The 27,557-nt window shown below is 53.9% G+C and overlaps 8 protein-coding genes across 8 annotated transcripts; 3 read left to right on the plus strand and 5 right to left on the minus strand.

Moving 5' to 3' along the window:
- Positions 1-7,422: 7,422 nt before the first annotated feature.
- Positions 7,423-8,721, plus strand: TRIREDRAFT_122952 (uncharacterized protein). Its single transcript, XM_006967199.1, has 2 exons — positions 7,423-8,188; positions 8,330-8,721. The coding sequence occupies exons 1-2, from the start codon at positions 7,500-7,502 to the stop codon at positions 8,355-8,357; spliced, it is 717 nt and encodes a 238-aa protein (XP_006967261.1). The 5' UTR covers positions 7,423-7,499; the 3' UTR covers positions 8,358-8,721.
- Positions 8,722-12,226: 3,505 nt separating this feature from the next.
- TRIREDRAFT_22869 (uncharacterized protein) lies at positions 12,227-13,625 on the plus strand (the record flags this gene model as incomplete). The annotated part of the gene is made up of 2 exons (XM_006967106.1): positions 12,227-12,315; positions 12,401-13,625. The coding sequence occupies 2 exons, from the start codon at positions 12,227-12,229 to the stop codon at positions 13,623-13,625; spliced, it is 1,314 nt and encodes a 437-aa protein (XP_006967168.1).
- Positions 13,626-15,018: 1,393 nt separating this feature from the next.
- TRIREDRAFT_38863 (uncharacterized protein) lies at positions 15,019-16,188 on the minus strand (the record flags this gene model as incomplete). The annotated part of the gene is made up of 1 exon (XM_006967122.1): positions 15,019-16,188. A coding segment is annotated over one exon (1,170 nt), but the record flags the coding sequence as incomplete, so codon positions are not given.
- A 1,372-nt stretch (positions 16,189-17,560) lies between these two features.
- TRIREDRAFT_65677 (uncharacterized protein) lies at positions 17,561-18,477 on the minus strand (the record flags this gene model as incomplete). Its single annotated transcript, XM_006967285.1, has 4 exons — positions 17,561-17,633; positions 17,733-18,096; positions 18,153-18,207; positions 18,268-18,477. The coding sequence occupies 4 exons, from the start codon at positions 18,475-18,477 to the stop codon at positions 17,561-17,563; spliced, it is 702 nt and encodes a 233-aa protein (XP_006967347.1).
- Positions 18,478-19,550: 1,073 nt separating this feature from the next.
- On the minus strand, positions 19,551-19,951 carry TRIREDRAFT_65623 (uncharacterized protein; the record flags this gene model as incomplete). Its single annotated transcript, XM_006967286.1, has 3 exons — positions 19,551-19,591; positions 19,686-19,772; positions 19,867-19,951. 3 exons carry the CDS (start codon positions 19,949-19,951, stop codon positions 19,551-19,553), a joined length of 213 nt encoding a protein of 70 aa, XP_006967348.1.
- An 857-nt stretch (positions 19,952-20,808) lies between these two features.
- Positions 20,809-22,203, minus strand: TRIREDRAFT_38227 (uncharacterized protein; the record flags this gene model as incomplete). Its single annotated transcript, XM_006967121.1, has 1 exon — positions 20,809-22,203. A coding segment is annotated over one exon (1,395 nt), but the record flags the coding sequence as incomplete, so codon positions are not given.
- Positions 22,204-23,340: 1,137 nt separating this feature from the next.
- On the minus strand, positions 23,341-24,179 carry TRIREDRAFT_80048 (phosducin; the record flags this gene model as incomplete). The annotated part of the gene is made up of 2 exons (XM_006967287.1): positions 24,106-24,179; positions 23,341-24,052 (listed from the first exon to the last, which is right to left on the minus strand). Exons 1-2 carry the CDS (start codon positions 24,168-24,170, stop codon positions 23,341-23,343), a joined length of 777 nt encoding a protein of 258 aa, XP_006967349.1. The 5' UTR covers positions 24,171-24,179.
- Positions 24,180-24,654: 475 nt separating this feature from the next.
- Positions 24,655-25,783, plus strand: rps27 (ribosomal protein S27). The gene is made up of 3 exons (XM_006967200.1): positions 24,655-24,757; positions 24,993-25,055; positions 25,140-25,783. Exons 1-3 carry the CDS (start codon positions 24,755-24,757, stop codon positions 25,320-25,322), a joined length of 249 nt encoding a protein of 82 aa, XP_006967262.1. The 5' UTR covers positions 24,655-24,754; the 3' UTR covers positions 25,323-25,783.
- Positions 25,784-27,557: the final 1,774 nt, after the last annotated feature.

Below are 27,557 nucleotides of genomic sequence, written 5' to 3' on the forward strand. Positions count from 1 at the left end.
TTTATTGGTAGGAGTTTTGGATCTGGCTTCTCTTAAGTTTAGGGAATGGGATGAGTTGGGACGGCTGGGACGGCTTGATTGTCAGACAGTGAGTGACGAGGTCTACAGCAGCTGAATCTCCGGTACTATAATTAACGACGAACAAAAATCCTCTGAGCATCAACTCATCCGTCCAGATCAAAGACTTTCAAACAAAGAAACAAGGATAACACTTCAGACAAGGGGACTAAATACATACATACCTACATACCTATCCTTACAAATATAGTACCTAGATATCTCGAGACCAAACCCCCCCCCCCCCCCCCTGCCACGAACAGTAAGCAAGCAAAAGGCATGGAAGCCGAGACGAACCAGGCGCCTGATCCAAGCTGTCGGGTTCTCCTTTCTTTCTCTCCCAGCCAAAACCCTGTAGTTCTGCGATGCAACGCAACGCAATGCAACCCGTAAGCTACTGCTTGTACATACTCCGCAACTCAATTAAGTCCACGATATGCAGGGTATCACAGCAATTAGCTTTTTAAAAAAAAAAAAATTTTCCTCCTTGGGTCTTATTCTGGGTGCATTGTGTGAGGGTGAAGGAATTTGTACGTAGTACCGCGGCTGGAGTTTCTTGACTTCCATGGTTTGCCTGTGGAAAGGGGGGAGGGGGGGGTCATTGAAGAACCTGTATAGTATTGCTATTTGGAATAAATGTCTAGAAGCGCCAATCATAGATTTGCCTGCTCAACTACCTCAGAATTGATAACTTACATCTCGACTGTTTACCGGACAGTCACAAGGGTAGGAACAGCTTTATTCGTAGGTAGTGATATGATATCCCGACAGTCAATTCAAACTGCTCCTTTGTTCTACCTACTGGCCGGATGCCATCCATACCAATGCCTAAACTCCATCCAGTTCCATCTACGAGCCGTAAACAACCATGCCAATGCCTAGAGCTTGCAATTGTCACCCAAGGCGGGTAGTTCATCCAGCAAATGTGTTACCCGCCGTCAGCCTCGCTCGGCTGCCCCATCAGCCCAGCGCTTACAACCTGTGTCCATCCAGCCAAACGCCACCAAAAAAAAGGTATTTGCAATACTCAGTCGCAGGGCTGCCATGCAATCTACAGGGTACATTTATACTGAATCATGAACCGCGGTCCCTTTGCTCCTCAATCATCTAGGTGCAACCATAGTTCCTGGGTAAAAGACAGGCATCCCTGCAATCGCATCCCCAAGTCTTCTCTCCCATCAACTAAAAGTGATCAACAAGTCGACTGCGAATCCAAGGGGCTTTAGATATCATCATCAGAGTCATATCATATGATTGCTTACCCTGTCAGCAACTTGGCCGTAAAACGCAGCTCGCGGCGCTGTACAGCATGTCACTCGCAATGTGCGGAGAAGCCTGTATCATCTAGTCTAGGGTATCACATCAGGAGTGTATGCCCGTCGCCATGACCCCAGTCGAGGGGATAATTAACATCAAAAGGGCGCGGGTGCTTGGCTCTAGACATGAATTCGGAAGGAAGAAATCTCGAGGCTTCGGCTGTTGGGATGCCGTGTCTATTTTTGCCCTTTGATCTCATCTTTGGTGGTGTAGTGGCAGCAGCCGATGAACCATCCGGTAGCCTATTAGAGACGACGGTGCAAACCACCTATAGATGGCTTGTGATGGTCCATCAAACGGTGTTGCAAAGGCAGCTAGATTGAAGTTTGAGCAGCCCAATCTTCTAGGCAAGATAGGACGAGAGCCATCAGCACAACCCGTCCATAACCCTTCACAAACCATCAGCACGTGTCTTGTCACCTCAGCGAGAGGGGACACATCTGCTCCGTGATCCGTCATCAGCATTCAGCGGCACAGCAGTAAGCGTCTCAACCTGCGCCTAGTGCTGTCAACCAGAGCACAAAGCGTACTAGCTTGCAACGGGACGTCTGCGGCACGCCTTGCGGGCGCTCATTCGGCTTCGGGAGAACCAGGCAAATAGGGCAGACAAGCTCTCGCAGGCCCGCGGAGCAGCGCGACAGCCGACAGTGGGACGAGAGTTGCGGCGGGAGCAGCGGCTCGAACCCTCATAGGTGCTCCTTTGATATCACGCCAGCGCTGGCGTCGGATCATCACGACAAGGCGGATCCGTCTGAGCCTTGTGGTCCCCTCGATAAGGCGCTCCGCACATGGGGAGATTCATACCTGTACACGCAGGTATTCCTCGTCTGTTTGTGTCCTACACCGTCAGCAGTAGAGAAGCGGGAGGGTCGAGAACCAACACTGTGGATTAGGGAGTGCAAGCCTTGACAGACTGCGCAGATTGCTTACCATGGCCGTGGAAGCGACGGCAAGGGTCCTAATCTTGCAGTAACACAGGGAGGAGTAGGTTAGCGCAGCCAGAGTCGTGACGACTGTGCATGCTCGTCTGTCAAGTCTGTATCACGTCCCGAGTCAGAAGTGCAGACGAACGGGTGTGTGATGACGGGACCATGGACTTGGGTTTTGCCCCAACAGCAGCAGCAAGGGACCGCATGTCAATAGTAACCCAAACCTGGGGCGTGATAGTATTACATCAACCATTGTTTGATGAGAGATGCAAGGGTCGCAATGGCCGTGGGCCGGGCACGGAGCGCAGCGCAAACTACGGGCAAATGATCAAGTGATCAAGTGATGAGTCCGACAGCGTGGGAGCGACCTGGGCACATAGCAGTCCCTCAGTCCCGTGGGCTTCCGGAATTCTGCGCGTGTCCACAAGCCTGGCGCCCAGGCTGTCGGATCTCGCGACGTCGACAAGGAGCCCCTCCAGATTGCGAGGAGAACTCGCTGGCACCCTGTAGAAGCGACTGACCCGTCCTGATGATGTCGCCGTTGGCTTGGCCCTGTTATGCGAAGTAGGAGCACGAGCGCCTTTCGGTCGTGGTGGTTACCGCTTGTAGGCACTTGTGCGAGCGCTCGTCCTGCAGTTCTGCAAAAGTGGCTGCAGCATTGTTAGGCGTGGCTTTCATGGTGAGCGCCGTGCGCATGAGAATCCCGACACATGCCGGCGACATTGGCCAGTACGGCGCACAAGGTGCTCCGTCCGCAGGATAGTAGTGGTTGCGCCTGTATGTCCGTCTGAAAGCTGCAGACTCGTCGTCGACTTAGAGCCCGGATGCTGGATCCTGTCAAAGCCTGTCAAGCACCCAGAAATCGACGCGGCGCTGTCATCATGCGGCGCAACCAAGCTGCGGCTTGCGGTGCCACGGCAATCGGCCATGCATGCGTCTTGGGTGCCTGCAGCTCTAGCTTGCGCCGTACCTGCATCCGGCGGCCTTGTGATCACACACATGCATATGCTAGTAGTAGTAGCAGTAGCAGTGCGGAGTAGGGAGGCAGCACTCCAGTCGAGATGGGTGCAACCACCAAGCTCGAGAGCATTGCACGACCTGCATCGGGCAAGGCGGCGAGGGGGCTGAAAGAATATTGAAGCGCAATCTTAGGATATTGGCATTGGGGGCCGCATCTTGCATGTTGCATATTGCCAAAGACAGAGCTCAAGGATGCCCTTTCAGTTGATCGTGCAGGAGCCGGCCACCTGGTGCGCGGTGTTCGTTGCCTCGACATGGCATTGCCCGGGTATAGCTGTTGGTGCTCGTCTCTTCTGCAGCTGAACAATTGGGGTCCTCAATAGGTAACCTGGAACCTGTGTAAGTCGTACTCCAGGTGCCTGCATGGTCACCGGAGAGCACCCCACCGCCTACCCCTGTCGCAGCCAAAATCCCATCACAGTCGACGACGTCAAATTGATCCAGAAGCTTCAGAGGGTCGAGTACCCAGTGGTGATGCCCTTACATCGGAGCCCTCCTTCGTAAAGGCGGTGTAACCACAGAGTTGTCGCACTTGCAAAGGCCCGGCGCGGGCGGCAGCTTGCGATGAGCCATGTCTCATATTACTGCTGCTCTCTGGCCGTAAGGCTCGGGCTTCAGGAGGTCGGCGACGCAGAAGACGCACAGATCAGTTGTGGTTCAAGGTAAATGCATTACCCAAGATTTGATTGATGCGCTATTGCGGTGTGCTTCCATGCTGCCAACAGCAGGGCGATCAGCTCAACACTCGAGCGTCCACGCCCCATCACGATCCTAATTTCATGAGATTTGACTGCGGCTGCAAGATGCTGGTGCGGCTGAGCTGTCAGTGATGCAGGTCTCGCTGGCAGAGTAGCAACAGAGAGGGGCGTGCATGCATGCGAAGTCGCACTCGGCAGAGATTGCAGCTTGCTGTCAAGATAGTATAGTATGCAAGCCCGCGCAATCCATTGCCCTCTTTTGCTCCTCGCAGCCCGTTCGTCGTAGCTTGCTGATTGGCTCATTGCCCGAGCTCTTGGAGACCTGGTCGAACTGGCGCAGCACCTGGACGGAGGGGAAAACGTGGGGTTGTGAGAGGCTTCGTTTCTCCGAAAGGCCACCCAGGAATGCTGGCTTGCGGTGGTGCAACGCCGCTGTGAAACTGCGTCTCGGGATTTGTCAAGGCCTCGGCCGACAATCAGCCCATCGACACTCGGCGTGAGCCCATCGCTCGCTGCACCGCAGACTCATTCCGCCCCCGGTTTTGAGTTTTGACAGCGCAGCCATGGTTCCTGAGAGGCGTTGAGGGGAAGCCCGTCACGGCGAATGAGATGGTCGTCTGCCCAAGCCACAGCCCCCGGACACCCCTGTCCTGCTGGAGTCGTTATCTTAGCGATCTGGCTGAGGCGCTGCGGGACGGACTTTCTTTTGGCTCGCTTGCGTCTAGGAGAATGATGGCGTCGAAATGGCATACTATCTTGACTCGACTATAGTAAGATGAAGAGCGGGAAAAAGGACTTCCTGCAAGAGGCGCGCGAATCTAGCGAACCCGGCGATTGAGCCATGGATGCAAGGCCAGATCTGCTGCCAAGATGCTGCGGCGGCTCTTCATCGATCGGTCTGGATTACCAGCCTCGGACGATCCGATGGCAGGGAGCCCGTGGTTCTATTGCGACGGAAGCAGCGAGAAGGCTGAAGCCGGCCTGTTGCGCTATCGATGCCTGATGGTGAGATGAAAGAGTAACTTTTGCGATGTCTTGGGCATCATTACCAACAATTCAAGCAGGGAGGAGCTGCTCCGCACTGCTCACATCACCAGCACTTGCCCCGTATGTAGGTTAGTAGGTAGGTAGTATCTGGAGCGTATCTGGGGAGTATCTCGCTATCCCGCCAATCGCGTGAAACTGAGCGCAGGTAGCGTATCCATTTGCTAGATGGATACCTCATGTACAGAGCACTACTTCCCGCTAGTCGAGGCCAGGCGGCAAGAGGCAGAGGGGAACATGAAGCGTTCCTGCCGCGATGCTCCAGTTATCCTCAGGCATCTAGTACCATCTCTTCTCCCACGCGATGCGATGCGATGCGATTGTGCTAACAAAGATCGATCATCGATGGCTGAATCACCGCCAGGCACAGCTCCGACTCTCCAGCTGCCGTTTGCCACGATGGACTCATGCCATCATCCTCGCTAGGGCTAGGGATCCCGCGGTGGCTGCTAATGTCCTTGGGGCCTGCCGCCGGTGCCGTGTCCAGTTGTCCAGGGCAGCTGACTGCAAAAACTATCGCCGCGAAAAAAGCAAGTCTCGTCACCTCGTCACTGATAGCGCCAGCCCGATTCACGCCGGTTCCTGAGCGATTGCTCCAGGCACGGCACAGACGAGAGACACACTACCTCGTAACGGGCTTGACCGTCACGACGCCTGTTGGCAAGTTGGTTCTTTGTGTGAGACACCACCGCCGGTCACTTCGTGTAGAGGCCCTGCCAAGACATTGACACCACTCTGAAGAGCTTTTTCGTCTCTCCCTTGCATGGAGCGCCCAACGCTGTTGTCGCATTGCGCTCCAGGGCCTGGAGCCTTGCTCAAGGCCGCTCTACAGGCCTTCTGCGGACATTCCTCAAGGTGCGCTTAGCTCGGACACCGTGGCCCTGCTGTAATCGCTGCCTGCCAGGTAGCCCTTCATCTCGCAGGCCGAAGCTCGTGCTGACTGTGGCGCGAGGATGCTGTATCAGATACCGTTGCGAGTACGAAGTACACACGATGCACAGCTAAGGTCCAGGAACAAGAGCGTCAAACGGCAATGGCGGGCGTTGAAAATGCGCTGGGCATGGGCGCCCTTCGGCATGACGTCGACCCACGCAACCACTTAATGTGCAAGTCCGGTACGGGTAGCTCACCACAAGGTTTTGGCAGCGTGAAGCCACCGGGGCCCCTGGTCTAGCCGATAATTCCTAGCACCAGGCGACCGGGGTTTTCTCAGCCCATGATTACGAGGTGAGGCCTTGGCTGGCTTGGCCTGGACTCGGACGGCTCGTTGGCTGAGAGGATGACCAGGATGCTGGCGCAGGGCGACTTGTTTCGTTTGGTTTGATCGCCCCAATCATCGACGCCGCACGCTCACACACATGATGGGCACTTTGGGGAAACTCATCATCGGTGCGTCGTTAGCTGCTGGCGCCGCACCGGGCCTCTGGAAATATCCAGAATGTTGTTGGCACAGAGCCCGACGCAATGGACAGCACGGCAGCCACAATAGCACCGGTCGACTTCAGGTCGGCGAAGTCCAAGCTCTCGGCTTGGCTGGATTCCTGGAGACGGGTTTTCACAGCCATGAAGCCCAAAGTTCACGGAGGGATGTCTTGGTGAGAATCATCACGACGACTATCGGAGGCGTCCCATGTGGAGAGGGGCCATCCATGGTGCCGTAAGGCCTAGCAGGAACCGTGCAAGACATGGCGAGCAGTCGCAGGTACGATACGTACGAGCCGCGTGCAGGACGAGAGCCGATCAAAGCCACCGCCCGGTCCAGGCTCCATCCGATGCCCATGCTTGCGAGCTCTCCAAGGACTAGACCAGCCCGACGACTCACACGCCCACCACGGGCTAATACTGGCACTGGCACACGCCCCTCCCCTCTTGGCACACCTTCGCACGCCGGCTAGCATCATGGGCTCTCTACACATATATGGACGAAGCCGTCTCCTCTCCGGCAGTCCGGGAGTTCCTGCATCACGGCATCATCCATCGATACCCCTCCAAAGTTCAGCTCTGAGAGCAGTCAAAGCAGCAGATCGGCGAGGATTTGGACTTGCAACGCTCGCTGGACTAATCAGCGTTCTCTGATCGTCTGCCACCTGTTTCGCCACCTCCTGCATTTGTGTGCCAGATACGCCATCGCACGCACGACTACATCATACACATCACATCCCCCTCCCTCTGCAACTTAGTTGGACCGATCGATCCGCCTTAGCCTCTGCACGAGCGATTGAGTTTGCGCATATACTAGCATATTAATATCAACACCATCCGCCATCCAAACGACCGGCTATTTTCTCATCCATACCACAACCGACTTGAACCCTCTCATTACACCCACTCACTCATATATACACTTACACACATACACACACTTACACAACACGGGCTCACAACATATCCACACCCACACACCAAAAGCATCCATACAACTACCATTGCCGTCATGACTCTCTTTGGTGGCTTTGGCTCGCGACGGGGCTCCAAACCCCGGGACCTGCACATCCGCAAGGTCTCCTTCTCAGGCTGCTCTCTCGCCTCTACATCCGACCGGTCATTCTCTTCAGATTCATCAACATCCACCATCCGCGGCCTCACTCCTCGCTTGGCCCCCAACAGCGGCACTGCTGCTAGCTTCGACGCTTTCTCTATTCACTCAGCCTCCCAGCCTCCCAAGAGGTTACATGACCGGCCTTTCATCCCAATCAATCAGCATCACTTCAATGCGGCGCCCACATTTTACGACAGCGAGGATACCGACAGCAGCGACCTCGAGGCTTCGGAGAGAGACTTTGATGGCGAGGATGAGGATCAGACCCAGTTCACCATGGAGCTCCCTCATGCAAGTCCTGTGAACCACCACGACTATGAAGGTGACGAGCCTCGGGATTACTTTTTCATGCACGTCAACCAGAGACCCTCACTACCCCGATCTCGCTGGTCCGAGTCCACTATCTCATCAGTCGGTTCACTGGATGACCTTACTCCCTCTACAAGCATGTCCGAGCCTGTCTCGTCAAGCGCCAAGGCGGATGCTGAGCAAGCCGAAGCCGCAGGCGAGTCTACGTCCAGCACCGTCGCCTCCAACGCCGTCCCCAAGAGGCCGACCTTTAGGACGGTCGACAGCTTTGAGGAGTATGTCAGGCGTGGAGGCTGGAAGCGAAGAGGTGTTGTCTTCCATCGCGATGACATGGACACATTCTGACTCGACAACGCATCACCATGACGACACCTTATCGACATTTCATCTCCAACGACTAGTATATTCTTTCACAGCACATATTTATCATTACGGGCGTTTTAATTCGAGGGAACCTACTCATCAAACTACTTACGCTATACGCAAAGCCTACAATTTCCTTTGTGTTATGGGAATGCATCAGGCAGGGGTGTTCACAGGATTTGGGCGGCGGCCTCGGGAAATGGTCATTCTTCAAAGAAGCAACGCAACACTGCATTTTTCTTATCATTGTCTGATTCTGCGATTTTGGAACAAAGCGACGGCTGGGACGGAAATCGGTTTGCATTTGGGATACCCAAGGGGGATGGGCACGGAACTACTTCTGCATGTTACACTCTGTCTACCTGTCATTTCGAGTCTATTCTCTACTGCTTTTACATACATGTTTTCCTTGCATCTATATCCACCTTACCTACTCTATCATAGCCATAGCTACTTACATGGGCTCAGCGCCCTCAATACCCAGCTCCCTGACTCTTTTATCAAACACCTCCCGCGTCTTAAGACAATCAAAACGGTGATCCCTGTGCGCGAAGTGACCAAGAAGGAAAAAAAATTCTCTCCAGATCCAACTGACTGTTCAGCTGTTCTGGGCATCGTCATCGTCATCGCCTCGCTCCCCACACTGCCGGGAAACGACGTGCCGAATGTACGAGAGCCAAGCGTTGGCATGCAAGGTACCATCAGTCAGTTCACGTACGAGGGTGCCGAGCCACGCGCTCCATATTGGCGCAGCTTTGACGAACCACCCCCGACTACTACTACTAGCACTTGTTTTTTTCAGCAGCCTTGTCCAGATTTTTTTTTTCTCCCTCTTCGGCATCGTGACCTGACTTGGGGGGGGGAGGCTCGGCAAGACCGTCTGCAAGGGGGTAGGTACTTGTGGCCGGGGCCAAGAGTGGGTTTAGATGCTGATGGTGCTATTAATATCGAGCGTGTGGCAGGGGTGTGAAGGAAGGGAATGGTACAAAAGGACATTCTAGAGACTACTCGTAGGAGAATTTTAGAGATTATGGTACGAGGAGGAAGAAGGACGGAAGAGGATGGGGCGCTGGTTCGTTGGGTTGATTTTCCTTGACGGTTTTTGTATATTGTGGATGAATGGATTACCAAGGTAATATTGGCATGACTTGTTCCGGGCTTGTAAGTGCTTGGACTAGATATGTATATGACATCGAACACGTATATTTCCCATCTAGATGTAACATTTATCAAAGGTAGTATCAAAGGCCATATATCCGCCATTTTTTACGCATCCTCTCTTTCCCGCTTAACGCGGGTGTCACTGATTCGGCATACGCGCCAAGCAGGGTCCTTTGGCACGACCCTCTACTTTAAAAGATGCCTGCTTACTATCTTCTGAAAGAGCCGAATACGCTCTTCGTCCCGGCAGTGCACAAGGGGGGAGGGGGCAGCCAGCCAGGCCTTCTCTTGCAGGGACAACTCTGGCTGTTGGGTCAACTACAAGGCGTATTAATACAATTGACCCTTTGATGGGACGCTGGGGTTACATCATCGGCGAGCCGTGTTGTTGGGACATGCCAGCTGAGATCTAGCCTAGATCCCTTCTCTTGGACAAAGATTTGCTTTCCTTTTTTTTTTGCTTCTACATATGCGATGGCAGGGATGGGGGTTTGTCGGGATTCCCTAGCATTTTACCTTGTAGCTAGTCGCCGGACTAATTAGACGACACCTGAGAAGAAGGAATATTCAGATAAGGTTAAGGGGAGAAAAAGAGAAGAAAAGAAAGAAAGGGAAAAGTAAAAACAGAAGCGGTAGCGGTGAAAATTTTCCTTCTAGTGTCGCGATCTCAGCTGGAGTAGACCTAGCAGAAAGGGCGATGCCGTGCGGGTTCACGTCAAGATTTGCATTAGCCTTACAGCTATCAAAATCTTTTTTTTTTTTTTTTTCTCTTCTAGACCAACAGCTTGCGCCTCTGCGACTGATAAGCTGGTATTAGTTCTACTAAGGGGATGGAGTATTGATATGAGTGTCCGCACGACCGGAGAGTGGCAATGTTCTTTTTCTTTCCTCAAGAGCTTCACAGGTTGACAGGGTCTTTGAGCGAAGTGTCGTGTCAGATACATGCTTTATAGAGAGTCCTGGGCTTGGCCATAGGGTTCCAGCGGTTTTGTAATGGGATTCGTATCCGAGGTTGATGTGTAAATCCGAGATTACGAGGGTAGGGCTGCTGGTGCTTGTGCCGGATGACGGTTTTGAGGTTCGAGTCGAATGAAGGGTTGAAACGCCCATTTGAAGAAGAAAGATCTGCTTTCCGCGTATATCATTACATTCGTAAACCGAGAGAGTGAGACATGAGGCTGTGAATAGTACCTACTGTACCATCACCTTGAGAAATGTGCTAGCTTCATGATGGAGGGTTAGTAGCTCTGGTAGCAGCAGCTGAAAGAGTCGGCTAGGCCGACGGAGGAGACGGGAGGGTACATGTATAGGGCTGGATGAGGCCGGCTAGACCGTGTATACATCGTCGTCTCTGATTCTACTGTAAGGGTCAAAGGGGGGTTTGTTTAGCGCAGGAGACACGAAGTGAAGACGTCCCTCACTAATAACTGCGAATAAACTTGGCCATTGCTGTCTGCAATGGCGGCCTCTGCAGTGTGTTGCTTTGCTGGTGAAGTCAGTTGGGCCTGGGATTACAATGATACTGTTCTCCTCGTTTGATCGGACATGTTCACACAGAGATAATCTAGATGCTTTCTCAAGCGATGGGCAACCAGCCCGAGCGATACTTTGCAGGTCGTGCCTTAAGCTTAAGACCATTGCTGACGAAACACTGCAATCACAGACGACTATCACGACTTCAACAAAGGCGACAATGGGATAGAAACAAGGTATATGTGAATCGGAATCGAGGATCTGATAGAAAGCCTCAAGCAAACAACGACCCATGACGAACAACCGCCGCTGTCCAAGTCAAAGTCCTATAGAACCAAGTCAACCATCGCAGCGTCAATTCGCAACGCCATTGATGAACTGTTCGCTCTGCATACCTATAAAAAAGGCCCATCCGCCATCTGCGTATGATGTCTCAGTAAGCGCCTTATCATATTTGAAAGGCCCGACTGAAGTTTGCTGCTCTACAGTACTAAGCACGGAAGTGCGGAACGTCTTCACCACGTTTCATCGGCGGTGGTTCCACTTCCAATCGAAGCGCAATCGAGGATCTACGATTCAGCTATGCAGTCATTTTACCCACAAGATCGGCCTCATCAAACAAGCAATGATGTTCTCTTGACAATCCAATGATAACATCGCCATGAGGCAAGGCGGTCAACCCCGGAATCCTAATGCAACCGCAGATCAATTGTTGCTGGGAGCCGAGAAGAAGAACCCGCCGAACAAAGAGCGTAAAGGGAGCCTAGAGACGAAGAGGAGGCGAATGCAACCGGAGCTTGCAAAGATCATGATGATGGTACCAAATGCATAAAACATTCCAAGTTTTCATGGTTTTTCAAGTAGGATCGTGCGTAATGAATGGTTAGAGTTCTGCCAAATTCTTGTATGAGAAGAGCAGAAACAATAGATGACTTCAAGATGATCCAAGTACACACAATACAGTATTACAAGGCACTGCAGCACCTGAAACAGGCTCCTTTAGTCAGCCATTGTCCCGACAAGGTAGTGGCTGAAGCTCCCAAAAACAGGTAACTGTGGCGCTTCCCCCAGCTCTCTTGTGGCTGGTGAAGCCAACTGCCACCTCCAAGTTCCATTTGTTGTGTTGCTGTGCCACGGATTTTTCTGTTTCGCTCCATAAATTCGTATCGAATCTCGGGCCTCTGCATCGCGCCCATCCGACCAATCTCTGGCCCTCACGTCGCGCCTTCACTGGCTCTGGCCTTTATCCCAAGCTTCACGCAGCTATCCTCATTGTTTCGCTCTCTCTCTCATTCTCTCTCTCCTCGTCCGTCGCCATGGCGCCGCTCATCCTCCACAACGTCCCCGACGAAGAATGCTACGTCGGCGAGGACGGCATCAAGCGACCCTATGCCATGATCTATCCGTAAGCTATCCACTGCCATCTCAGCATCGCTCAAGTCTCTTTCTCTCATCATCAATCTGACTTCTTCTCTCCTCTCCCCCTCCAGACACGAAGGCACAACCAGAACACGGCGCAGCGTCGCGGAAACAGGCTCCTTTGGCAAGTCAACAAGACGGTCTCGCTCTAAGACAGGGACTCCAGCTCGTGGCCGAGAGAACCCAACCCTCGCCGCCGCGGACAAGCTCTTCTACGACTGGGTCTCCAACCAGGCCAGCGCGAACCTGCCCTCGGGCTCCAACCAGCGCAGCAAGGCCACCGCCGGCGGAGCCGCCGCCTCGTCAAGCGCGCAGGAGGACGCCGTCCCACAGCGCGCGGCCGTCAAGTCGTCCCCCGTCGAGCTCATCCTGCGCGGCTACCGCTCGGCGACGCAGCAGTACGCCGCCATCGCCCACTACGAAGCCCTCGCCGGCCTCATCCTCGAAGACTACCCGCGAGAACCCCCCTCGACCCAGCGGCGGTACAAGTCGGAGCTGCGCGATCCCGCCTTCACGCGCCGCCGGAACCTCACGCCCGAGGAGCGCGCCCTGGTCAACCGCGCCGACGGCGGCGAGCACTGGGTCAAGGTGACGTTTGCCAGCGCAGAGGCCGGCAACGCCGCCCTGTACGCCAGCCCGCAGAGGATCCTGGGCCACCTCGTGTATGCCGAGCCGTACCGGGGCGTCTTGGCGCCCGTCAAGGACGAGGCCTGCCCGGACATTGAGCAGCTCGACGAGGGGCGGTCAAAGAGCGTGCCGAGCTTTGCGCCGCCGAGCCTGGGCGCCGCCAAGCGCAAGTCCGTCTCGGGCCTTCCCACGACGTTTAACAGCCGTCTTCTCGACCTTTCCCCGGCCGAGTCCAGGGATTCGAGCCAGACGATGAACTCGGCCACCCTGACGACGAACTCGCACAGCTCCAGCGCCACCATCCTCGACCCCATCCCCTTCCCACTGACGACGACGACGACGACAACGACAATGACGGGCATCGAGCCCCTGGAGCTCGACCAGGAAGACAGCATCTTCTGCAGACGCATCCCCACCGCCCGAAAAGCCCGCCTGCTGCCCGCCGAGCAGGCCCTCCTGCCGCAGCAGTCGGTCATGCAGCGCATCCTCAACGCGCTGCCAATCATCAAGTGGTTCTCCGGCAGCATGATTGGCAACGAGGTGCCGCGGACGGAGACGGGCGAGTTTGACTGGGGCCGCGCCAGCCTTTACTGGAAGATTATCTGGTGGCTCGATGCGACGTTTAGTCTGTTCAAGGGGGACGTGTATGCCGTGGACAAGGATGATTAGAGAAGGATGAGATTGAGTATGTGGGTTGGGGCGGCTGAATATCATTTGCAGGCGTCTTTAATTTGTTCTTTCTCCTCTTTCAATTTGTTTTTTCTTTTTTTTTTTTCTCATCCAGGTTTCGAAGTTTTGGGATAGTCCCTTCCCATATGGACGAAGTGGGATGAGCGAATGGATGCAGCAAGTCATCCAACAGCGTCTGTGGAAGTGGAAAAGAGAAACACAAACAGCGCACGCAAGTCAAGGCTTGCCAACAACAAAAAAGGACAGGCCGAAAATATGGAAAACCGTGCGCGGGTGGATGGATGTAGCTTCGCAACCAGCATCAGAGGGTACTTGAAATCATGGAACTCTTGTAGGCGTTTTAACCGGGGGCGGAAACAAAGGGTCACGTATTGTATGTAAGATGAAATACCTCTTTCTTTTATAGGCTCTTCCTCTCTTGTTTGGTCTTTTGTCAGTCTTGTAGATGAGAGCTCCTTGGCGTGGCCCTGTTTATCATGCACGACTACATTGTTCGTTCATCCGAGGTCGGTGGAAGACGCCCATCACTTTCAGAGTATCTAAGTCCGGTTTTCTCGACAGACATCTAGATATGCAAAAAAAAAGAGAGAAACAGTGGAATCAAGGATGAAAAGATACTTTTTACCGCCTTAAGGAAATGCATGCTCTGAAGAAAATAAAGAATGAGGTAGAGAAAATGCAAGTGAACACAATCTGTCAATATCATTTCGTGAAGCCATTCGTTCAATCATATCGATGGCAGAGGAACCAACACCAAGCCATGCTAGAGACACAAGGAAATAGAGTGCAAAGAGACCAGAAAAGGAAAACAAGTACACAGAGGAGAAAAAATAAGGTAGGAGAACAAAAAGGGGGGCGTCTACATCCCAAGTGCGCGCCCCTACGCGGACTCGGGAGAAAGGTCCAAGTCCAAATCGTTCAGTGGATTGAGCGAGTCTCTGTCATCAAAGGGGGAGCTAAAGCCAAGGAGTCTCCCCCTTTCCCCTTCTTCCTCATCTTCATGTCTCTCTTCTTCTTTGTGATGTCTGTCAAGTTCCCCTTCATGATCTGCTCCGCGGTCTGCTTCAAAGTCTGCTTCGTGTTCTCCACCGTGGTCTTTAGGTGCTCCATGTGCTTCAGATGGTTCAGGTGCTCCATGTGGTTCAGGTGCTCCATGTGCTCCATGTGCTTCAGTTTGTTCATATGCTTCGTGTGCTCGAGGCTCTCCCGTTTCGCCAAGCATGAACCTCTCGGTTGGCTCCCCGCTGTCTTCATCGGAGAGGTCGTGATCCCTCGCCTGCTCAAAAGGCGCTTCTTCATCTCTGTGCTGATGCCCGGCTTCGTCGCCGTCACCTTCCTCCCTGATGCCCTCCTGTGCTATGGGCGGGAAGAGGTCGTCTTGCGGATTGGGAGACGCCGGACCTATCAACAAGTCAAACGTCACGTCCGTAGGCGCCCGCCGAATCGGCTGCGGAGAAAAGGGGCGGGCATTACGCGGCTTGTTAAAGTCGGCCGAGAAGACGCTCTCCGAGTCGGCCCCGGTTGGCTTGGGGTCTGAAGCCATGGCGGTGAGTGACTGATAGCGATCACCATCCATCATCAGGCTCTCGCTCCGTTGTTCAGACGTCGTGTCCGCAAGGATGCTCTTGGGCGGCAGAATGGAGAAGAGCTTAACTCCCTCGCCGCCGCTCCCACCGGCACCATGGGCACCATCGTCCTCAATGGCAAACAAGTCCTGGCCCTTTTCCAGGACATCGTCCAGACCACCGCCGCTCCAGCCTTTCCTAGCCAAGCTTTCGAATATGTCCACTTCGGCTCGCACAAGGCTGCAGCTCGCCTCGACGATTCGAGCGCTCGTCTCCTGACTCTCCCTCAACAGCGTCCTTGCATGGTCAGCATGCAGGCTTGTCAGGCCGTCGAGCTTGTAAGTCAGCTCGACGAGATGGGCTCGAAAGCGGGCCACGTCCCTGCGCCTCTGTTTATGCAGCTTCAGGCCTTCCTTCTCCAGGCGCTTAACCTCTCTGCTCTGGGCCTTGATGTTGTGCTGGTACGTCTCCTCCTCTTCACTGATGACGGTCTGCCATTTGTCGAGCTCGTGTAGCAGGGGCACTTCGAAAGAGCGGTAGACCGTCTCCGAGAGAATCTGCTGGTGGTTTGCAATCAGATGATGCACGCCTGAGGCCGACATGAGGGTATCCGCCGTGCATTGGCCCTTGGTCGTGAAGCTCGATGTCATGTTGGCGGCTCCCGCAGGGCCAATCGGCTCAGACCGCGCCTCTTTCAGCCTCGCACATGCTTCCAACGCCGAGCCAAATGTCGAGGCAGCCGTTGACAAAGCAGCGAGAGCCACGCGGTAGGCCTTGGCCGACGTCAACAGCTCCGCATACGCCTCCTGTGACCGCTCGAGGTCTGCGTTTGTTATGACGGCATGCGACGGGCGTGGAGGAGGCGGTAAGGGCAGATTATACTGAGACAGCGGGAGAGCAGTCGACGCGAGAGAATAGACGGGGGAATCAGGCATGGGAGGCAGTTGGGAGGGTGTTGGAGTGGATGGTCGAGAGGCGCTGGGAGTCGCCATGCCGGGAGGATATGGAGAAAAATCCCAAGACGATGAAATTTGAGAGGGAAGAGCTGATGCAGCGACGGGGGCTCGTGATTGGAAGAAGATGAGGCGGGATGATAAAGACCAGGCTTCGCTGCCTTGATGATGATGATAAGAGCAGGGCAGGGCAGGGCAGAGCAGAGCCAAGAGGCAAATACCGCTGTGGTGAGAGCAGCCGCAGCCAGGCAGAGAACCTTGAAGGTCGAGACGCTTCAGACGGACGGCGATGCAGACTCGACAGGCGCTGGACCGGGAGAAAAGACGGCCAGGTCGCGGCACATGGCAGACAGCAATGCCGTGCCCGCACTCGTACGAGATAAAGCGCAGTCGTTGCGTCTTTGCACAAGTTTATGGATGGATCAAGATGGAAGTTCGACGTCGTTATCCAGCGTACCTTAGGTACTTAGGTACCTTAGGTTAGGTATCAGTGACCTGCCCTTGGGTCCCCCCCACAGGGCGGTAAGACGGGCGATGGAGGGGGTTCTGGGCTGGGCAGAAACAGCGCCGGCCTTCCAGCATTGAACCCCCCCCCGGAGAGCCTCTGGAGCCTGGAGCCTTTCTAGGTAGGGCCTCCACTGCAGCGGCTCCCTCTATAGCGTGATCGGTTCGCTGTGGCCATCCATAAGCCGCCACGCATGACGCCTGACGTCAATGCAGACGGGAAGACATCCATGCAAAGAGACAGAGGGAAGAAGATGGAGGCCGTCGTCGTGCCCTTATCGCGGCGTGCGTGATGCGGGAAGCCTGGGGAGATGCACTGCAGCAGTATCAGTTCTCACACAACGTACATACGTAGGGGGGGGGGGGGGGGGACTGACGTGGTTCTCTAGGTACATAGGTACTAGGTAGGCAGTTGAACCCAAGCCACAACAGCGCCATCACTGGACACTGCTGGCTGTTGTGCCGTTCAGTGTTACTGGCGAGAGTCGTACGTGTACGTGAATCCCGTCGAGGCCAGCAATGGATTTCACATCATACGGGAATAACAGTGCTGGAGTGGCAGCATGTACATACGGACCACAAGGCGCGGAATAGGTACCTAGGTATTATGGATCTATGCGTTGTTGGCCAAATGCATGGAATACAGCAGATGCCTCGTATGTGCAGCAGCGGATGATCCGTCAAGTGGGACAGATGCCCTCGTTTCTTGCATTGGCTCAACAACACCCCAAGAGGATCCCACTCAACCACCCTCTCAACTGCAGCACTGCAGCGGATACGAACACATGCATGCATCGATCCAAAACCCGTCGTGCCATTGTCCCAACACTTACAAGACAAAGCGTGAGACAGCACTAATAACTCAAGCCATGTCCTCGTTCCGCGCTCCGGCTCAGGACAGCTGCTCGTCGATAAAGGCCTCGACATCATCCAGCTCGTCCTCGCAAGTCGCATGACCCAGTCCGCTGCCCACCACACAAGATTCAACCAACTGTTAGCATGACCCCCCAGATCAAGTTTTAAGCGCCCAAGACGCCGTTTATCAGACTTGAGCAAACACTCACGGATATACATCCCACGAGATTGCAAAGCCCATCCCCGTCAGCGCATCCCGGCTCTTCTTCGCCATCTCCAGCGTCACCGTCCGGTCTTCCATGCCGTGGCCCAGGAAAATGGGCGTCTCCTTGTTTGCATTTTCTTCGGGCATGTAGTCCCTGAAGCTGTCGATGAGCGGGAGCCACCCCGAGAGCAGCGCGATGCCGGCAAGGCTCTTGGGGTACGTCAGGCCCGCGAGAACGGCCACCGCGCCGCCCTGCGAGAAGCCGGCGAGCAGGATGCGCTCTGCTGGTGTCCCGGCGCTGATCTCGTCCGTGATGAGGCTCTGGATGTAGTCTCTGCTGGCAAAGATGCCGGCTACGTCCTCGTCGGCTTTCTGTAGCAACGAAACATTAACAATACCGAAACGTAGGAAGACATTCTTCAACCAGCGGGAGGAAGACTTACTATATCAAACCACGCAGGCATAGACACTCCCCCCTTCTACACTCCACATCAGCCCCTCAGCTCAGCCTACCTACCCGCCAGTTAAAGCAGACTTACCGCTGTGAGAGGAATCACCGGCGCATACGGGAGCACAAACTTGACATGGTCGACTTGGCCATTGCCCCTCCAATGCTCGACTGGCCCGGAAAGAATCTCTGGGGTGTCGCCGGGACCGTGGAGGAAGATGACCGTCGCCGTGTGCTCACTTAAGGGTTCGACGACGACGGGGTCTGTCCGGAGAGCTACTTCTTTACCCTTGCCCGGCATGGTTCATTACTTATCGTTATAGTTCTGATGAGCATTTGACAACATAGATGAGCTTGAGATTCGCTGCCGTTGACAATGAGCCCAGGGAAGAAGCGATTACGTGGGATAAATTGACGTATTATGTAGTTACTAGTTGGTAGGTAGTTGGAGGAATCTCCAAATCGAAGCCGCGGGGTTCAAGTCGAAAATCGCCAACCTCGTGGAAACTCTTCCTGCACCTCTCACCAATGTATACCGAAACACTGGACGACAACTCATCACTGACACGTCTGAGACAGCCCTGCGTACGCCACATAGGAACGCTAATCGTACGCTGCGAACATAATAGTAATGAGAAAGAAATACGGGACAGCTTCCTTGCAGACCAAAGGTGGCTTACGGCCTCCCACATGTGCCATATGTGTCGTGTTTGGTGAGAACGTGTCCTCCTTGCATCTTGGGTGAGTCATTGAGCTCTCGATGATAACCTTTCTCGAGCATGATGGCTTTACACCAAGCTCGGTCCTCATGACTGCACCTCCACTGACTGCACCTCTACTGTAATTGGTGATTATAACTTAAAGCACGCATGCAATGCTGTAGAGCGATATATAGCAGGCCATTCTTACAACGTGAACAGCAACCGTCACGGATTCTCAAATGCGGACAAACACACTCTCCATTGCTCGGATGAAATGTCGTATCTGACCTGGCTATCCAATCCAACAAGGCAGCAAACGGCATAAACCCTCCCTGACGACCTGTGGCTCTCAACTTCGCATCGCCACTCCTGCCAGAGGCTTCCATCAGGAAGAGGCAGAAATCCAGGACGCACATCGTCTGCTGTACTCCACATCCATAGATGCTCCATAGCGTATCCATATCACGTTCGACATGCTCATTCGACGCCTTCGCCATATCCCAGACCAATCAATTAAACATGCTATTGGCATCCCACTTATTCCCAGAGATAAAGAAAAAGAAAAAAAAAAAGCAGAAATATACACAGCGATCACCCCGTCGCTAGACCTTCTCCCATCCCGTCGTAAAAAGCCCAACTTTCCCCCCAATATGAAACGCCAAAGAGCAGACATTTATGCGGAGCCGACGAGGAGGCCGTTCAGGGGAATGTGTACTGCCAGGACGCAACCCATGAGTTAGCCAAACTGTCCACGCGGATCATTCCCAGAGGTTTGGGAGGTTTGGGGGGAGAGGAGGAAAAAGCGTACTCAGCTTGACGATGAATCCGACTGCGCCCATGACACCGAAGCCGATGCCGACGGCCTGGCAGAGCTTCAGAAACTCCTTCTTATCGGCTATAGCAGAGAAAAAAAAAAAGACAATGCGCGTTAGCATCATATTCAAGCCCTACAAAGCGCCACGTCAAAAGAAAGAAGGGATAAAACGTACGCTTCTGGCAGCGGTTAATGAACTGCACGCCATCCTTGAAGAACTCGCGGGGGACCTCGAGGATCTCCTCAACCTGGTCGGCCATTGTGATAGGATGTTGTAGAGAAGAAAGAACCTTGCGACTGCGAAGAAACGCTTGTTGGAAAAGTGGTCGAAAGCGGGCAATTGGCGAATCGCGCGTGGAAAGGCTTGTAGAGAGGCGTGAGGAAGAAAGAGGCAGGATGGGTGTCGCGGATGGGGGATTTACAAAGAAGCTGGGCGGGTTGCTGGAGGAAATCCCCAGTAAAATGCCACCTCGCCTCAATGGGCGTGGGGAACCGGGGGGGTTTGATGTTTGGCCGGGGTTCTGCCGAGTGTAAGCTGAGGGAGCTCGCTCTCTCTCCCCGATATTATCAAGTGGCCTCCCTTGGTGTTATCGGGAATGCCTGCTCGAAAGTGCGTCAATTGGCATTCAATATCTGAGTTCCTTGACATCGGCGAGGCTCTGCAATGAGCAAACAGTGCAAGACACCAATCTACGTGCGCAACATGGTCGTCAAGGAGGCACCTATGCTCGAGTAAAGTACGACAGTACCATGCATAGGGTCGTGCCGGTTTATGCTCCATCATGAAAGCATCATCTATCTGGAAATCCCGTAAAAGTGTACAAAGATCCGAAGGACCAGCCATGATTATGAATTGACTCCTACACAAACTCCATAATTGACTCCTAAATTGGAGACGTTGCCCATGTAAATGCTCAAAATGCAGTCCCTATATCCCCCTCCCCGTGTGAGACAAGATTGCCAAACCTCCACCCACACAAAAACGCCCTCGCAACTTCATTTGAAAACAATCCCGTACATCTCACAAATCCCAATGCAAATTACACGAAGCGATCAGATGGCTTCCTCCGCATCATGTGCCCTTTGAGTGCTGGCATCACTCCTGCTTCTTGTCCTTGGGTCCACAGCGCCATGAACACGCCCGATAAACTAGGGGCACCACCAACTCCTCGTCTGTGAATATCCTCGCTCGCGGGGGTTCCTCAGCATCTCTCAAGGTAAAGGAGCATTTCAGCAGCTCCCGCCACTCAACCCATTCAAGGAGAGGCACTACGATCGTCTTTCGACAGGTCGAGCAAGTCACCCCACCCATATCCTTCTGCAACGAGGTGCGCCGCAACAACTTACGGAGATGTGAAAGGCCCTCTGGGATGAGCAAGTCGAGATCGCGAAGGTAGCTGCTACGATAGCAGCTCCGCAGCGCAACCTCGGTTAGGCTGGGCACGGAACTAGGCGTTGCTTCCCCCTTGCGCAAGCCGGCAGATGCCTGCGGGGAGACGTAAACAGGAGCGCCGGATTCCTCGTCGATATAGACCGCGACAGGCACCTGTGCTTCCAACAGCTCCGGCGCTTCATCCATCGACGGGAGACGAAACTCTGAGAGAATTCTACCATTGGAGTTGGAGACTTGCAGTGGAGATTGGCCGAGCCAATGGACCATGTAATGGCGCTTGTCCCGCTGCATAGATACCCATGAAGACTTGTGACTCCTCCGCTCGCGCTCCTCACCAACATCATCCGTTGTGCATGAATCCGGGCGTTGTGGTCGCCATAAGGGATTGAAGGCAACGGACAGATCGCGAAGCTTGCCCCCTGGCTTGACTAACTCAAGGATTTGGGAAGGCAAATACCTGAGCTTGTTGTGGGAGAGGTTGAGCTCCGTCAAGTTGGTCAGCTTAGAGATTGCCGGGGGTAGTTCTGTCAGCTCGTTGGAGCGAAGACTCAGCACCGTGAGGTTTGTAATGTCGCAAAGAGAGCCGGGCAGTCGCGACAGTTTGTTCAGGGCCAGGAACACCTGCAAGTTGGGCGGCGGCGGCGCAAAGGCCACGTCCTTGGCGACAACGGGGATGGACGTGACCTGGCCGAGGCGGTTGACGATGTCGTCTGAAAGCTCTTCCAGGCCAACTCCCCAGAGATCAACCATCTCGTTGCCCCTGTCGACGCAATCCTGGATCTTCTGTCGAGCCACTATTTCAGGCTGCGACAGTCGGGGCATCGTCCGGGGTGCTATCTGAGGCAGCCTTGGCACGGCCGGGGCTTCCAATCCCTCGATGAAATCCTCACCATCCGTGGTGTCGCTACCAAGGAAGATGCCGCTGTCCAGATCCCTTTTCAGGGAGCGTTTCGCCGGAACGTTTGAAACCCTTCCAGCTCCATTATCAAGGCTGGAATCCACCGAGTCGAGCTGCTGCTGGAACCACGATCCAACGTAGCGCTTCTTCCGCCTCCCCTCGACATAGTTGTCGAGCCCCGGATCATCATCGCTGGAGAATATAGCCGGGTCGCTGGAATTGAATCTCAGTGACTGCGGTGACACATGGCTGCGCTTGCGGGACTGGAAGGTGAAGGCAGGGAGGCGCGGTGACGACGGCGGCTCCTCAGACATCTTTTCGGCGACAATCTGGAGCACAGACGTGCCAAAGAGCCAAATCCAAGGGGCGCAACGGGATGTCAATTCCAGCGCTCTCACTCTTTTATTCCTTCACCTCTTCTGGCTCCTGGAAGGACGGAATCCAACGACGTGACAGGGCGATGGAGACGCGCCCGACGCGTTGAGAGGAGACTTGCATGTAAATAACTTGCAGCTGGGGAGCGCTATTACATAGCAGATGCCCCACGCCGGCCCCCTTGTAGTCGCGTGCCGCTTACGGTGCCGCAATATTGGCTCTGACAGTTGTTGATTAAGTAGGTACGTCTGCAGAGATGCTGGTTCTCATTAGTACCTAGGTACTTAGTGGTGATATACTTGGATGCAGCATATCGAGCTTCGTTTATTCCATAGCTCCCCTCGGCTGGACTGGAGAAATTGAGTTTGTCCATTGTTTACTTCAGCAGTGAGGCGTGTTAGTGGTTCGCACTCGTGATCCATTAGTTGCGGATCTCCACGCCATGGGATTACGTCAGGCAGTCTTCCCATGAAGATTGCGTGAGGCGATAATAGGGGGTATGATGCCAAGATCAGCCTGGATCGTCATAGTGATCATTGACCTCGATCGATCCAGATGCCCATGGTCCAGCCTGTACATACAGTGAGACGGCCTTGTTGAGAGTGTCCAGGGTCGTTTATATCATGGAACTTGCATAGAACTCTTGTTATAGGCGATGGTCAAGAACCAACCACGCTGTAAATCATTTGAAAGGCGTAAAGTCAAGCCTCAGCCCTCCGTGAAGAGAAAGCCACGGATATGCTCTGTGCTTCGGTAGCAGCAGGAAAAATCTCTGATAGTAGTGGCTGCCGTGAGCTACCGGGTGTACATAGGTGCAAAAGGCCCGTCTCGCGACCCTCTTTAGCTCTTCTGCATACCTCGCGTCTGCGGCTGGATAGCCGAGGACAGAAGGGGCTGCCGGCAGAGACACCGAGCAGAACGGCTGCGGCTACCGTGGGCCGCAGACGTTGAACTGGACCGATGCAGACTACTATATCTCTCGCTCAATCCCAGTCGTCATCGTCATCGTTATCCTGCCCTCTGCCAATGTTGCTCGACTTGATACTCTTGCCGGCCAGTCGCTCTTCTTCGGCATCCTCCGCTGCTCTCCTCCTCTTGACAACGCGCAGGTCGGAGTCAGGCACCGCGCCAACCTCGACTAGTAGGTCGTCAATGTGTCGCATGTTCGTTCGGGTACCTCCCAGGGTCATGAGCGTCACAATCTGCTTGACAATATCCCCCTTGTTGTAGACCAGGATTGTAGGGCAGTTGCGGTCCGGGTAGTTCTCAATGGCCTGATTTGCGCGGATCTCGCAGAACTTGATGTCGCCATACTCCCTGGCAGCTTGCCTCCAAAGCTCAGACAAGATCCTTGATTCCACATTCCCCGCAGCCGATGTGAGGTTGACAAAGACGGGGCCGTTGTTGGAAGCTTCTGTGATTTCGCGCTGATATTCTGGCTTGGATATGGGGTATACGGAGCCGTGGATGGACTTCTTTTGCAGATTGCTAAGCTCGGCCATGCGCTTCTGGCGATACTGCTCTAGAAACGCATCATCCTCGTCGTCCTCAAGCTCGTCCAGCTCGTCCAAGTCTTTGCCCTCGAGTCGGTTTTCGTGTGCTAGTCTTCGGGCCTCAAGGATGGCCTCTTCGATCATGGGAGTCGGGCTAGGGGGCTTCTCCGGGATAACGCCATGCTTGCGCAGAATGTCATTCCTATCGAGGGGTTAGAGGCATTGCGCATCAGCCAACATCGCGGGGCAGCTTGCCATTCGGTATCTGCGTTAGGGTCGTCGATTGGAACCGCGATTCTTTGCTCTGAGGGCGCAGCCATGGTGATGGTTACCGTCGTCTGCAGATCTGGGAGTCGTTGTGTAAAAGAGCTACTATGCTAAGTGACTGGCGGAGCGAGGACAAGACGGCGGATAGCTGCATGAACCAACGTACAAGTAGCTTCCATCACAGGAGGACCCTGACAGCTGGCTTCGTGGGGGCCACGCAAGGTCTCCAGGCAGACAAAATAGCTGGCATCTTTTTTTGGCTGCCTGCTGAGCACAAACAGGCCCCCCCCATTGCTCTTGTTCGACATCAGAGCGGCGCATAAATCCCCACATTTCTCCAGTCGCGGACTCGCAGTTTCTAGCGCAATGGAGCTGCTCAAGCTCGGGCCAATCACGCAGAACCAGATCTGCGTCACGTGCCGGTGGGCAGGCGAACCCTATCACGCTATCCTGCTTCGGGAGGAAAATTTCCAGTGGCCAGCAACGAAGTCGCCCCCTCAGTGCACCGAACTTTTCCTCGCTTAACTCCCTCCTACTCTCCAGCTTGCGAGCCTTCAAATCCGTCGCCAGATTTCGTCAAGTACTCGACCCTCGCAAGACACTCCACGGCAAATTTTCATCGACACAATCAGACAAAATGGTGAGCGACGATTTCAGCGTTTTTTGCCCCGGGAGGATGGATCGATGCGATGCGTGGGATGCCCGGGATGGCGTAGGAGGAGGACTGGCCGTTCAATGAGGCCATCGAAGATTTTTTCATCCTGGGCCAAAGCTGGGGGGAACGATCCGTATTGAGGAGCATCAATGGCAGAATCGGAAATGGGGGATCCAATACATGCAGAGAGAAACAGAATTGCTGACGAATTTCTCTTCAGGTGCTCGCTGTCGACCTTCTCAACCCTTCAGCCGCTTCTGAGGCCAAGAAGCACAAGCTTAAGGTACGAACCGAACCCGATGTCATCACGAACAAAGAAAGAAGTCACGCCTTGACCATGATACTGACGTTTCGATCATCTGTCTAGACCCTTGTTCCCCAGCCCCGATCCTTCTTCATGGATGTCAAGTGCCCCGGCTGCTTCACCATCACCACCGTCTTCTCTCACGCCCAGACCGTCGTCATCTGCCAGGGTTGCACCACCGTTCTGTGCCAGCCTACCGGTGGTAAGGCCAGACTCACCGAGGGCTGCTCTTTCCGGAGAAAGTAAACTGCCTGCTGGGCGGTTTTCTTTCCTTGGGTTTTCATGACTCTTATGGTTCTATGGTGGTGATCCTTTTTTCGGATCTGCAAATCAACGCAACAATCGACGTGGGGGACTAGACAAATACACCTTGCGAAGATCATCAACCTCTTTGCAGATAGAAGATGGAGCACCCAACACAGGGGCGTTTGGGGGTCCGGATATCTTGCATGGCACACATCATTTCTATCGTTTTCCGTTTACGCGCCTGTACCACAGAGTCGTTGTCTTGAGGTCGGAACAAAAAATAAAGCACTGCATGGGGTCTTGGGCTGGAGAAAGCTTGACACGAGTGTCTAGGAGGATCTGTCATGGATTGACTAGGCGCGAGGACGTGGAACCGCTGCTTTGAGGATCGCTTCATACCCGGAGTGCAGTGGGTAGTGGAGGATAGCACTGTGCTTTTGCGAAATTCAAAGGTTTCCACGAACATTGTCGTCTTGTCGCACGGTGATTCTCGTGATGTGCTGCCGAAATGCCCATCTGCTGCCCAACACACGCCCGACGAGCTGAACGAACAGCCAACTCCAACAACCGAGGCGGCACTTGCTCAAGGCCTATTGTCTTTGCAATGGGCCGTCGTCTTTGTCTCGGGGGGGAAACAGGATGTCGGCATGGAATTTAAATACATGGTTAATGGATTAGATTGCTTTTATGCGAAGAATCACTGCATCAAATGCTCCCTTCTTAGACTGAGCTGGCCTTTTGGTGACCCAATTTCGAAACATGCTATTAGTGCCAGGTCATAGAATAATCATTACCCAAAGATGCTCTGCCGATGAGGTAGTGGGTAGGTAGTATCTGCTTGGTGTCTACATTGTGCTGGTACCACTTTGTCAATCTTCAGGTAATTGAACAGTATGGGCCATTCAATACGGCAATCTTTCCCTTCAAATGGCTCGAGATTCTCGATACAGTCATTGAGAATGATGACAAGACAGATGAAAGGCAGTCCCACGGTATGCGTAGCGTAAATCATATGTTTCGCATCATGCGTTTGCTGCGATATCTCTTCGAGCACAACCATACCTCAAAACGACGAGATCAGGCAAGCCGACTCAGCAAAATGTCTGTCACTACATAGTGAGTATCTTGCTGCTGTCACATGAGCTATGGCTGTATACCTTAGAGATGCAATTCGCAGGTACTTGCTTGGGTCATCGTGTAACCTCCCCTTGCTCCCGTGAGTCATTCGCTTCTAGAAGGCCACAGAAGTAGGCAGAGCAATGCTGAGAACAAGATATTCACAGATTGAACCCCTGCACCAACCCTTGTCTTGCCACATGCACATACATACATACTGTGCCTACGTAACCAACTGAACTGAAGCTGCTTCAAACTTGGATCCTGAAGTCATCACGCATCCGGCTGACTCATCTCTCCATCCCCAAAAACCACTTAACGCGAAACCGTCGCGCAAATGACGCGCCTCAGCCTCTTGCAAAAAGCCCAGCCAAGCCTCAAAAAAGCAAGCAAGCAAGCAAGCCCCACGCCCAATATTCTCTAGTACTAACGGCAACCTTAGCCCCAATCTTCTCGTTACCCCAGCATCCGGCCAACCTCTTTTCTCTTCCTTTTGCTCCCACAATTCCCCATCTCCCAATTCCCTGCACGACCCGAGAAACCCCCTTGTCCCCCTTTCTCCCTTTCCATTGCGAATCAGAAAGCTCTCCACTCCTCACTGCACGTTGACGTCTTTCTTTTTTTGTGCAACTCATTTGGTTCATTCGGACGCAAACGGAAGTTTGTTTATCTCGTTGAGCCGGAATTGGCCAATTTTAGCCTTGGGAGGCGAAACGAGGAGCTCTCCTCACTCGAACACCCAGAAACCATCGCAAAACTCTCCCATCCCATCCATTGACCTTCCACCATTGAGCCACATCAAAGCGCTTCTCAACAAAACGTCCTCTTCCATCAAGGAAACAAAACCAGTACAAGCTTCATCTCTCGTCCTGACCTCATCTTGCGACACACACACACACTACCCGCCATCACCATGTCAACCCCCCGCAACAAGCGCCAGTTCGCCGGCGCAGCAGCCGATCCTGCCCAACGCCAAATCACATCCTTCTTCACCACCGGCAACACCACCACCAACAACAACAGCAACATTAACAACACCCCCGAACCCGCCCTGCGGCCCGTCCTGCCGGCCAACGTCCAGGCGAACCTCCTCAGCGTGGGCATGCGCGTGCGCAAGTC

Source organism: Trichoderma reesei (genome assembly GCF_000167675.1).
Source record: "Trichoderma reesei QM6a unplaced genomic scaffold TRIREscaffold_16, whole genome shotgun sequence".
Classification (NCBI taxonomy): Eukaryota; Fungi; Ascomycota; class Sordariomycetes; order Hypocreales; family Hypocreaceae; genus Trichoderma; species Trichoderma reesei.